Here is a 13265-nt window from a genome sequence, read left to right as displayed (position 1 = left end):
AAAACCTTACTACTGACAGACTGATAAATCTATCCTTCTCCGTGTTGAAGAACACAAAAGAGATATATCCTATAACAGAATCCGAGCCAGTGCCTTGCCAGCCACGTCTTGTTCTCTATAAACTCTGATGAAGGCTGCCAACATCAAATAGACTGGTTTCAAACTTCTAATATTCACATTTGTTATGATGAACTTGAAAGACGTATTCTTGAGTCTAAAGAAATTACCCTTGATTCAACCCACATGAATAGCAGCCTTAGCTACAGTTTACCTGATTCACACAGCTCTGCTGTCCCAGTGCTGGCATACTAGCGATATCGCACTCGCATAAACATACAGCTGGAACTGTAGCACAGACTCCAATTTAAACTGTACTACAGTTTCTAGTAGATCTATTGTTGTTATTATGTAATGTTTCTGTTGGATTATTGTGGATAATTCTTTGCACTTTGATACCTGAAGAAATTAGTTTACCAACGAAACTAGTAGTGTCCCGATTAAACCTTATTCTTTATTATTCTCGGTGTTTTAGTAATTTAAATTAAATTAATAAACATATATATATATAAAAACAGCTGCATAAAATTATTACCTCCCATAATTTTTGAAAATTTAGGCAGCCATTATGATGTGACATACTGCCTTATGCATTTTCTAGGAGAAAGGCTTATAAGCAGTGTTCCCTCGAAACTGTCATATCAGTCAAAAAGAGAGTGCACACACCAAGTAACTGTGTCCACAAAATTTTTGCTTTCAGAGTTTCTAACGTACAGTCATGACTATTAAATTATTTAAGTAATTTACAACGTATACTGGAATACTAATTAAAAGAAACTTTAATAAACACCTCCTATATCTCCAGTATAGAAAACCTCTCAGTCCAACATCATGACATAATGGTCAGTTTTGACGTCTCCTCCCTATTTACAAATGTCCCACTCAAGGAAACCTTAGAGCTCATCCAAGCCTAATTTCCTCATGATATTTCCACCCTATTTCAGTTCACAATGAACTCAGGCTATTTCTTTTGTCAAGGAAAATTCTACAGACAGATAGATGGGATAGCCATGGGTTCACCACTCTCCCTACCCCTGGCCAACTTTATGGAAACTTTTGAAGAGAAAGCGTTAAACTCAGTCCCACAAAAACGCACTGTTTGGCTTCGCTACATTGATGATGTGTTCACTATTTGGCCACATGGCTCAGATACACTCTTTCTTAACACACTTAAACAACCAACACCCCAGAATTCAGTTCACCTTGGGAAAAAGAGGAAAACAACAGTCTCCCTTTCCTAGACACTCTAATCACTCGCCAGCCTGATGGATCCTTGTCTTTCTTTGTTTACAGAAAACCTACCCATACAGGCAGATACATTCACCAGCAGTCTTCTCCCCCCCCCCCCACAACAATATAGGGTTATAAAAACACTATATAACAGGTAAAAATTAATCCGTTCAGATGACAATGCCCTAACCACTGAACTTAACCACATCCTTAACACTTTCTTAGCCCATGGCTACAACCCCCCCCCCCCCCCCTCATAACAAAGATTACACTAAATCCATCACCATTCCCTATATCCGGGGCACCTCTGAAAAAGTTAACCAAAATCTTAAAAAAACATGACCTGACTTCTTGTTACAAACCATATAAGAAATTGGCATATCTTATCTGCTCCACCAAAGACCAGCCACTTCCCCTAGACCTACCTGGGGTAAACTGTCATATTTTGGCTAAACAGTCAGGACAGCAAATGTCAGGATTTCTGAACACAAAGACTACATCCGGTTTCACCAATACAGCCACTCTGTGCTTGCAGGCCATACTCTGGGTATGCGCCACAGAATACGTTGGAAGAAAGCCATGTTAATACTCCACAGCAAATTTAAATATGAAAGATTGTTCATGGAATCAGCCTCAGCTCTAAAAAAAAAAACTTTCCAAACCTCAACAAATTTGGGTGCATGAGACTGCCCCAAATTTGGGAAACTTGTATCTTGAGAACTTCAGCCCAACAGCCAAGACAACCCAATATAGTCCACTGGGGGGGGGGACACCTTTAGGACTCTAGGAACAACAGTACTCTTCAGAAATTGGTTGATAGGCGGAAAAGGGGTGATATGATTGAGACATTCAAATTACTGAAGGGTTTCTATAAGATCAATTCAGAAGATATTTTTGAGAATAGGGTTGGTAGTGGGAGGACTAGAGGCCATCCATGGAAGCTTGGTAGAGTGTGGTTAGCAGGGGATGTTAGAGCTAGGTTTTTTACTTGGAGAGTGGTAAATGAGTGGAATAAGCTGCCAGAATCTGTTGTGGGTGCCACGACTGTAAATGAGTTCAAGTAGAAGTATGATAGATACTGTGTGAATGTTGAATAGTTGTTCTTGACATGATGTTGGTCCTCCCTCGATGAGTCTGAGGACTCCTTGGAACTGCCCGTAATAATAATAATAATCTCTTGCTTAATAAGGCTGCACATCCCAACCTATTTATTCTTCTAACACTAGGGATACATTGAGATACCGTCCCATTCAAGCACTTTTTCAAAGATTCCCCATGCATTGCTGACATTTTTTCCATTCAGTAACTGATACCATGGGACCAAAGATAGTATTCTTCTGAGTTGATCATAATTTCCAGCTTTGTAGTTCAGCATGTAGCCTGTTTTAAGCAGAACTTCAATACAAGTAGATACTTCCCAAAAAAGAACAGCATGGTCACTGTCACCAATTGGTGGTTAAATAGCCATATTCTTGACAGAGATCCCTTCTGACGCTATGAGCATATCCAACACTCTTTGACCTCGAGTTCCTTCTTTCACATGCTGCTTGAGAAAATTGTCTCGCAACAATTCCGTAAATTCCCTTTCTTTCTTATCATGAGATTTCTCTTCTACCCAATCAATGTTTTGAAAATTAAAGTTAGCCATAATGATCATTCGCTTGGTGCTCATAAGGCTAAATTGGCAATGCATTTCTTCACCCCCCCCTACAACTGGGCTGCCAGGCCTGTAGCAACACCCCCACCATATATTTCATTCTGTTAACCTCCACTTCACACCAGATAGACTCAAACTCATCGCTACATGGGACATTGTTTTCTTGTATTTCTATTGTATTTCTTGTATATCAGATTTAATACCACTTTCCTTTATAATGTGATCCATATAGATAATTAATAACAGTGGAGATAATGTGCACCCTTGTCATGCACCTGATTTTATCTCAAACCATCTTCCTGTAGATCCTTCAAGTCCAACTGCTGACTTGCAGCTTAAATAGAGACTATGTATTGCTTAATATAATGTCCCATTTGCATCATATATTTGTAGTATTTGAAGAGTTTCCTCTTGGCACCTTGTCATATGCCTTTTCCAGATCAATAAAACTTAAATACAAATCTTGTATTGTTATATTCCCAAGATTTCTTAACTGTAATGATGTCTCTGAAAAATCAGTGTTTTCCAGAGAATTCTACTGGAGACTTCTTACCTTGCCAGATCAGGTTGACAAAGATAGATATAATCCTAATATACTGTTCATTGCATATCTTGATGGAACAACTAGCTTGATTAACCAGCCAAAATAAGACAGGTGGTATACACATCAAACTTTTATACTGCAGGGAGAGAAGAGCTAACAGTTTATCTTTAATGATAGCGAAAAAGATGAGAGATGATTCTGAAGCTTATAAAACTTGTGCAGCTATGACCTCTTCGTTATTCTAGAAATGTATTCTGAAACCTCTGTTAAATACAGGATGGATACCTTCTTGTTATTTGAAGGATCACAATAGAGATAGCATGCTGTTTGATAAGTCTGTATGGTGCATGCAAAGCTTTTGGTGGTTGCTGTCTGTAGTTTTTATAATTATATGTCAACCTAATTTGCTTATTTATGTTCCATTACCTTCCCCAGATCTGTTTCTTGGGAATCCACTTGAATACGAACTTAAGTACAAACTTTTGTAATTATTATTTTCTTTAAGTTATACAAAAATGTACAGATTATCTTGTTACATTTCTTTGGTTCATTTTCTTTAATTACAGTTAGTGAATTAACAATTAACATATGTGTAGTATACCAAGTGTTATGTTAATCTTGTGCACATATTGTGCTTTATATCCCATGTATTCAGGTTAATGTGGACCTTGTGTTGTTTTTATTATTATTAGTATTATTGACACCTCCAGGGAATCCAAAGACTCATTGAGGGAGAGCACCTTCTCTACAGCTCTCCGTCTCCACCACTCATTCCACCAACTACAGCGAACTGCATCATCTACACCAATGCCATCTACTATCCACTGCCACCAGTAGTATTTTCACAGACAATCACAAACATCCGTGCCCACGCAGGATTCAAGCCCGTGGCCTTTTGGCTGGAGAGCAGATAGGCTGACCACTTGGCCAATCAGGCCAGCAAGAGAAGAAAAACCTCAGTTACAGAAATCATTATTTTGCCCTGGTAAATTCCTGGGTATTCGGACAATGCTCTGTTTCATCACTGGCTAGTCATTTCATTCATATTTTATTTAGTTGAAATGCATATCATTTTTACAGCTGCATGGACTTAACAGCATTTGTAAGCAGTCTAAGGCATCCTTTGTTCATTGTACAGAACATTCTCAACTTATGTGCTCCATGTTTTTCTCAGTGTTTTATATGCCACTTTTTGGATATCCCATGATAACACCTCTATTAAAGTCCATATTTACAATGTTTTATTGACAACATATAGATGACCAGTTGCCCTTACTGTTATGCCTGTTTGTCTTACCTGGCTGTGTAAGCCATGGAATACCAGGAATATATTTATCAGTGTTTCACTTTTTTTTTTTTTTTTTTGTATGTTGAGTGTATGTGTGCATTCATATTTGCATGCACATATACTTGCTCTCTCTCTCGCTATGAGTCCTAAAATTGATCTGTATAATAAAAAATTGATGTTCTTTGCTTAGTCATTGATTCATGTAAACCATGCAAAAGTAAGTTAAAAAAAAATCACCTTTTATAAAATGGCTCTGTTATTAAAGAAATACAAAACAGATTCAAAAACATTTAAAAAAACAGAAATTTTTTAATATTTAGTTTTTCTTTTTATTAAGCTAATAAATGTTAATTCATGTGTTTAATTATATACATATATTTTAATTATCTTGGATTAAGAATGTAGTTGAACTGTGTTAAATTTCAGTGCTAAAACATTGTAAACCCTTATTTCAGAGATATGCTTACCCTTCTTCTATGGGCAAAAAGTGCACCTTTATTGGCAGTTGGCACTTCTAAGGGAAATCTGCTTATTTACAATCATCGTACTTCCAGGTCAGCTGTAAGACAAACTATTTGGAAAAATTATTGTTTTTATTTTTAGTTTGAATTTTGTCCTGGCATTTCTATATGGATTAAAAAGGATGCCAAGATTGTATTTGTTACCAATGATGGATAATACATCATAAGTTTATATTATTCTTTGTTATAAACTTTAAAGCTTATTAAACTGTCCAAAAATTTGTATTCCATCATTACCAGAAGCAGATAAATTTATCCAAAAATTTATGTGTCATCCTTACCAAGAATGAGGAAGTAATCAGAAATCCCATGTAATACTCTTTGTATTTTAGGTGTATATAGCTCATCTACCGGGTGATATAAAATAACATTAAGTGTTCAGAGCCCTCTAGTGAGTAATGTATTGGACGAAACATACGAATATTTGGTAGACATACACAGTGGAACATGGGGATTCGATTTAATGAAAAAAAAAGTACCAAAAGTCACCAACAGGGAGAATTTTGGCGCTGTTTACCGAGTAAAATGCATTAATTTGCATCATCGTGTTTCTTGTTAGCGATCATGCAATAAAAGGATAGCCTGTGAGATTTCTTATCATTCGTAGACGAACTGCTTTTTGATGCTTCTTACCTTATGTGCGTGTGCTTTGTTTGTCAAACTCTATTATCCGTGGAACAATAATGCCAATGCTTATCTTAGTGATTTTCGGCGTATGAAAAATTTACGAAAAGGTCCGATTAGCGTAACAAACTTACGAAAACTGATTCGGCGATTTGAAACTACTGGAACTCTAGCAGTGCAGGTAGGCAGGGGACGCAAACCAATCAATCACCAACAAGTTGAACAATTGCAACTGCTATTGTGGAACAGGAGATGACAAATGTGCAGGGTCCCAGCAGTGCACGAGCAATATCCCGGCAAACAAATATCGCATACACAATGGTGTGGAAAATCCTACAGCAGATGTTGAAGTTTTACCCCTATAAAATCAGTCATGTTCAAGAATTGTGCCCTGGTGATGCAACCACATGAATCGACTTATCTTTGAGATTCTTAGCGTTCATAGAAGTGGATGTTGCATGACCATGGCAGATTTTATGGAGTGATGAAGCACACTTTTATTTGAATGGCGATATTAACACACGCAACTGTCGCATTTGGGCTGCAACTAATCCGCATGTCTGCAGATGCCTATCCACTCACCCAAAGTCACAGTGTGGTGCGGATTTACGGCATCTTTTGTATCATCTGTCCATACTTTTATGAGGAAAAGTATGGACCGATGATAATGGACCAGTGACCTGTTCTGGTCAATGCTAACAAGTATACCAATATGTTACAGAACTTTGTGGTTCCACAACTGCAGCAAAGTGGATGTCTCGATTCGACCATCTTCATGCAGGATGGTGCTCCACTCCACATCGGACTTCAGGTACAGCGTGTTTTGCAACAACATTTCTCTGTCAGACGAATCATTAGTCGTGCATTTCCCACGCCATGGCCACTGAGATCGCCTGATCTCAATCCATATGACTTTTGGCTGTGGGGATTTCTTAAAAGCATTGTGTATCAAGGACATGTACCCGATATTTCAACTTTGAAAGTTTGAATAACGTTACATGTGAGACAAATCAATTCCGATATGTTGCGAGCCACTGTGGAAAATGTTGTGCACCGTATGCAGTTCCTGGAACATCACAATGGTGGTCATATTGAACCTCATTTGTAATTAACAATAAAGTCATGAAATTGATGTGTGCTGTCTCTCATTTGCCATTTAGTCATTCGTTAGTCACACCTACTAAAATTAATTTGGCAGCACCAAAAATTCCCCTTTTGGCGACTTTTGGTACTATTTTTTTTTTTTTGTTAAATCGAATCCCCATGTTCCACTGTGTACATCTACCGAATATTGGTGTGTTTCGTCCACTACATTACTCGCTAGAGGGCGCTGAACACTTTACGTTATTTTATAATCACCCGGTATATCAGCGCTTCCCAAACTGTGGGCCGTGGCCCCCTTGGGGGCCTTTAGTTTTGTTGAGAGGGGCCCTGAAATAATGAAAACAAATTTAAAATGTTTTAAGACTAAGTGTGCCATGTCAAATGTGTATGTAAGATGCTAAAAATGTAATATTTGCATTTGATTTTTGCGATATTCGCTGTATGTTTTGTATTGAATATAAATGCAATAAATATTATAATAACATATGTCTGTATTACGAATTTTTTTTCGATAGGGGCCGTGAAAGATTTAAATTTTTCCAAGGGGGCCTTTACATCCATAAGTTTGGAAAGCACTGATCTATATTGTATAGAATCTGAGCCAACATCTTGATTCTAGGTTTAGATTTCATAACATTAACATTTTAAACCTCAATGCGATGAACATCTTGCACTTATGGGAGTATTGGTGCTTTTTTTTTTTTTTTTTTTTTTTTTTTTTTAAAGACATTATAGAAGCACAATTAAAACAGAGCAAAAACAACAAAATTAAAATCATATCTTTTAACAATTTTTGGAAACACTACTAAAACAAATCTAGATTTCATAACAGCGTTTCACAGTATAAACAACACTACAGTAACATAAATAATTAATTTGTTTTGTTGAATTTTAAACTACCATCTTCAGAGGTGCACATAAATTAATTTGTTTAATTACATATATAGTAAAATTATATTGTTGCCAAAACAATTCAAATTATAACTGAAAAGGACTAATGTCTTATTAAGAATTGAAATAAATATGATCTTAGAATGATTCTCTGTCAGATTTTTGGAAAATTAATGCAGCCATACTTATTGAGATTAGAGGATTCATGGACAATTCATTGCGACATGGACAGTTCATCATGTGAAAATTGATCGTGGGGAAAATCGATCGCAGGGAAAATTCATCAAGAGGAAAAATCATCGCAGAGAAAATTGATCAAAAGGAAAAATCATCACAGGGGAAAAATCATCGCAAGGGAAAATTTATCGAGAGGAAAATTCATTGTGGGGGGGAAAATTCATCAAGAGGAAAATTTATCGCAGGGAAAATTCATTGCAGGAAAAATCATCGCAGGAAAAATTTGCTGAAAGCGTTATTTGCTAGAAAATTGAAGTCAGTTTGTTTTAACGTGTTATGTAAAGGTGTGTGATATTTGATAATAAATTGTATCTGAAAGATACTGCAAACTCCAATGTCAGTATAGTATTGGTTTAGTTTTTTTTTTTATTTGTTTCTGTTTTTTCAATAATTTCTAGATTGCATCTGAAAATAAATCAACCATCATGTATTATATTTGTAGTGTTTTTTTTTTTTTTAAGTTTTATCGCATTTCAGCACATGCTAGTAATGAATATATCTCTCAGATACATGTGCCCTAAGCTGCAATTTTTTTTTATCGCGACTTCCACAGGGTTAAAGAAGGTACTGATGTATTTATCTATAGTTGAAATACCATACTTACTCAAATATAACTTGCACCATGCCTGATTTTACTTTTTGAAAAAAGAAATGAAAAAATTTCGTATATACCTCGGACATGAAAAAACGCTTAAACACGTGCACGTTGGGGCGATAGTAACTGCTCCCACCGTAATCAACATGCCCTCTCCAATAGCCACTATATTGCAGAGCCAAGAAAAACAATTACTTTTATTATGGCAGTGAATAAGGTATGAACAGTCTGTGTAATATATTTCTCAACAAATTGTGTAATTAGAGACAACTCGGATAAAAACAACACTAATGAATGAATGAATGAATCACATGTCTCCCTCATACAGAAACTATGCTGTATAGACTCAAGCAAAACCATATGGCAAACACAGTATCTAACTAAAAACTATTGTTATTAATTAGATGTGTGATTTCTCAAAGCAGCAATGAAATTCAACCGAACATGCTAAAACTAACAAATATATATATATATATATAGTGAATGTTGTTATGACAGTTTCACATATGGAATTCGGTTGAAGAGAGTTAGCATTTCAACTCATCTGGCGGCTTACTTTTATCTTTCGATCACACGATCTTTTGTTAATACTGCACCAATCATATGCACTTCTTAATAACCTGTCATTGCCGTCTGTTTCATGTTCTGCTTAATTACTGTAAAGGGAGCAAAGACAGAAAACAGAAAAATTTTTCGGGTCCGGTGCATAAAAAAGTTCGGTACTGGGACCCGGAGAGCCCTGGCTGAATTTAACCACTGGTTCTCAGAGTATAAAGCTGCTGTTAAACTAGTATGTTGGAGCTGCTACTATGAATATATTCCTGCTTAGATCTACAGAGCCTGTAGTAAGAAAGAATATGATTAACTTTATGCGTAAATTTAAAAAAAAAAAAAATTTTTTTTCACATATATCCTCAATGCATTTTCGTGCGATTAATTTTCCCCATGATTAAATTTCCAGCGATGAATAGTCTCCGTGATGTATTTTTCCTCGCGATGAATTTTTCCTTGCGATGAATTTTCCTCGCGATGAATAGTCTCCTCAATGACTTTTCCTCCATGATGAATTTTTCCTTGTGATGAAAAGCCCCTGTAGTGAATTTTCCTCTGCAATGAATTTTCCTTGCGATGAGTAGTCTTCGCGATGAATTCTCTCCGTAATGAATTGTCACTGCTGAACTGTCCAGACATGGATTAGAGAAGTGTTTCATAACTTATTTGATTCTAAAAATAATATCTCAGACCAATAGTGACATCTGCACGGCACAGCACAGTTGTTTTCTTCCATTTAATCCTGTGTGAAGGAGCATCCATAGCATGATCTGCCAGTTTTGACTCGCCATACAGATAATTCCAAATCTAATTTTTATGATCTTCAAGATAGATATTAACAGATCTACTAGTCATTCAAAGTAGACTAAGTTTTAGTTAACGGGAACTTTATTCACTCCAGGATGTGCAAGAGGAAAAAGCTGATCAGTTTAGGGTGTTTCATCATCAGGCTGAAATCATGAGAAACTCACGTGTAGAGAACATAGGAGAGGATGGCTTAATTGTGAGTGAGCAGGAGGTTTTTGAGGAAATAAATAATCTTTATATCAGTAAGGCTGCTATCAAAAGATAGGATTTGATGACATATTCCCCAGCATCTTAAGGGAATGTTCCAGAGAATTGGCAATAGCATTGGCATGCGTATTTAATAAGAGTCTTACTACCACACAGGTTCCATGAGAGTGGTGATAAGGTAAAATTTTTCCAATGCATAAAGGTGGTGATAAGGCTGCAGCTTCAAATTATAAGCCAATCTGTATATCTGGGATTGTGGTGAAGGTACTAGAGAGATTGGTGAGAAGTAGGATACAGAAATGTGTTGATAACATCAGTATTCTCTGTGGTAATCAGAATGGGTTTGTTAAAGGGTGATCATGTTTTACTAACTTGCTTATGTACTATAATAAGGTGACAAATGGGGACAGAGGAGATGCATATGCAGTGGTGTACTTGGATTTTGCAAAAGCTTTTGATAGAGTGCCACACAACAAACTGTTAAATAAATTAATACAGATGGGATTTGATACCAGACTTCTGAGTTGGATCAGTGACTGGCTGTCAGATAGGTATCAGAAATTTGTATATATGGGTGCAGTATCCCAAAAGAGAAAGGTTACTAGAGGTGTACTGCAGGGGTCAGTTTTGGGACCATCAATTTTCAATTTGTATATTAGTGATATTGGGATGGGTTTGACTAGTGATATGCAGCTATTTGCAGATGATGCAAAATTGGGGAGAGCAGTACAGAGTCAAGCAGATGTTATGGCCTTACAAGAGGACTTGAATAGATTGCAAGAATGGGCAGGTAAGCGAAACTATCAGTTCAATGTTGCAAAGTGTAAGGTTTTGAAATTTTGTAAGCATTGATGGGATGCAAAGTACACTTGGTGGGGGAAACTTTAAAGGAGGAAGAGGAAATAAGAGGTGGTGGACAAGGACCTGAAATTCATGGTCCACATTGCCCAAGTTGTGAAGACATCACATCAGATAATGGCAGTGAAGCAGAGGACCTTGACATGCAGAAATAGAGATGTTATTATGCCACTGTATAAGGCCTTGATCAGGCCTCATATGGATTATTGTGCACAGATTTGGTGACCAGGTTTTCATGGTGACAAGGATATGTTAGAAAGTATCTAGAGAATATTCACAAAGATGGTCAGTGGTCTTTGGAATGTGGAGTACGAGTACAGATTGAGAGAATGTACATTGCAAAGCCTTGTGAATAGGAAGAAGAGGGAGGAGGATATGATTGAGACATATAATGTGGTCAGGGATTGTTATCAGGTTGACATGGAGGAGAATCTTCCTAGAATGGGAGAGGTCAAGAACAAGAGGCCATCACTGGAAACTGTATAAAGAGGGTGTGAATAGAGGTGTGAGGAGCAGGTTCTTTGTGTGGAGAGTGGTTGGTGGGTGGAATGCATTGCCTGATTGTGTTGCAAGTGTAGACACATTGAATCAGTTTATGGCATGGTTGGATGAGCATTGTTGGCTATAGGGTGTACCTCCCACGATGAATCTCTGACTCCATGGAGGTTGGATGTTAATAATAATAAATAAAGTTTATTCAGGACTCATTCAATAAAAATTTAATACGATTTGGGGCTGAGTAGTTCTGATAAATACCTAGAATCAATATGATATTCAAGCAGCTGATATAACCACAATAAAGAACATATCTTAAAAACCTTTTAATTCCCCCATGTTTCATCAAATTGTAATAACTTATCCTTTTTCTTTTAGGATATATAAGAAGACACCTCAGAGGTTTTGAAGACACAGAGGTGTGGGATGTCATCAAGTTTTCATGCTGCAAGAAAAGTCCACAACTGATATTCACCAGACTTTGTGGGAAACTTGAGACTTTAGGAGACTGTGCCTCAGCATATCTAACAGTTGCAAGATGGGTGGGCAAGTTTAAAACTGGGCATCCTAAGACAACCCAAGTCAGGAAGATCTACAGTAGTCACACCTGAATACATTGATGTCGTGCATGCTATGATCCTTGTTGATTGGCGAATACCAGCTAAAAACATTGCAAAGACTCTGGGAAACGAGTTGGGGTCATTATCCATCATGCAGAACTCTCAGTGAAGTGGTTCCCCAAATGTTTGACTGCCAGCCAAAAGAGAGAGAGAAAACGTGTGCTGTCATCTCAAGGAATTTTGGGTCGTTTTGAAAAATAAGGTGCAAATTTTTTGGTTCGTATTGTGACTGTTGATGAAACATAGCTTCATCATTATAACCCAGAGACCAAATAACAGTCAGTGGAGTGGAAACACAAAGGTTTACCATGGGCAGAATCCAAAAGTCAGCAAGGATGATTCTTTCCATTGTCTTTTGGGATATGGATGGTGTAATCCTTACCAAGTGCCTCAAAAAAGGTGAAACTCTTACAGCAGCAGTTTATTCAACAGCTTTGAAGGAAATGAAGGAGGTACTGAAGGAAAAATGAGCAGAGGCATGTTGCTTTTGCAGGACAACTGCTCATGAAATCCAACAGACATGGACTTTCAGTGTCTGCCTCACTCACCCTATTCACCAGACCTAGTCCTATTTGACTATTTTCTATTCTCAAATTTAAAGAGACAGTTGAAAGGAACAAAATTTACCACAAATGATAAAGTGATATCTGCAGTTGAGGATTTTTTATGTAACAAGGAAAGACGTTTTTTTTCTCACAGGATTGCAAATGCTGCAACAGTGTTGTAATAAGTGAATAACATTTCATTGGGAATATGTAGAATAATGTTTAAGTTACATGGTTATACCTCAACTCCTTCATGGTGATTATCGTAACTTTTCAGCACACTTTATGTATGCTTTTTAGTAACGATAATAATAATGTACAAAAATTAATTTAAACAATTTACAATAAAACAACTATGTGGAGATCTATTACTCTGAAACTCATGATATAGATTAGAAAACAAAAGATTCTGACTTTCTCACACATCTTATTA

The 13265-nt window shown here is 36.8% G+C and overlaps 1 protein-coding gene across 5 annotated transcripts in view; it reads left to right on the top strand.

Moving 5' to 3' along the window:
- The window catches only part of Oseg6 (intraflagellar transport protein Oseg6), a 745559-nt gene that overhangs the window by 90996 nt on the left and 641298 nt on the right, over positions 1 to 13265 (top strand). For 4 of the 5 annotated variants that reach the window (XR_016549279.1, XM_090403101.1, XM_090403103.1 and 1 more), the window contains exon 5: positions 5232 to 5330. The exons of the other annotated variant lie outside the window; for it this stretch is intronic. Coding sequence is in view for 3 of the 4 variants with exons in the window: in XM_090403101.1 (XP_090259227.1) it covers positions 5232 to 5330 (99 nt within the window). In the remaining variant the exon portion in view is untranslated. The remainder of the gene's footprint in view (positions 1 to 5231; positions 5331 to 13265) is intronic. 5 annotated transcript variants of the gene reach the window in all.

Source organism: Typopeltis vanoorti, chromosome 13 (assembly GCF_054136105.1).
Source record: "Typopeltis vanoorti isolate ZY-2024b chromosome 13, IOZ_Tvanoo_1.0, whole genome shotgun sequence".
Lineage (NCBI taxonomy): Eukaryota > Metazoa > Arthropoda > Arachnida > Uropygi > Thelyphonidae > Typopeltis > Typopeltis vanoorti.
The sequence above is the reverse complement of the archived record's forward strand: the minus strand, read 5'-3'. Positions and strand labels throughout refer to the sequence as shown.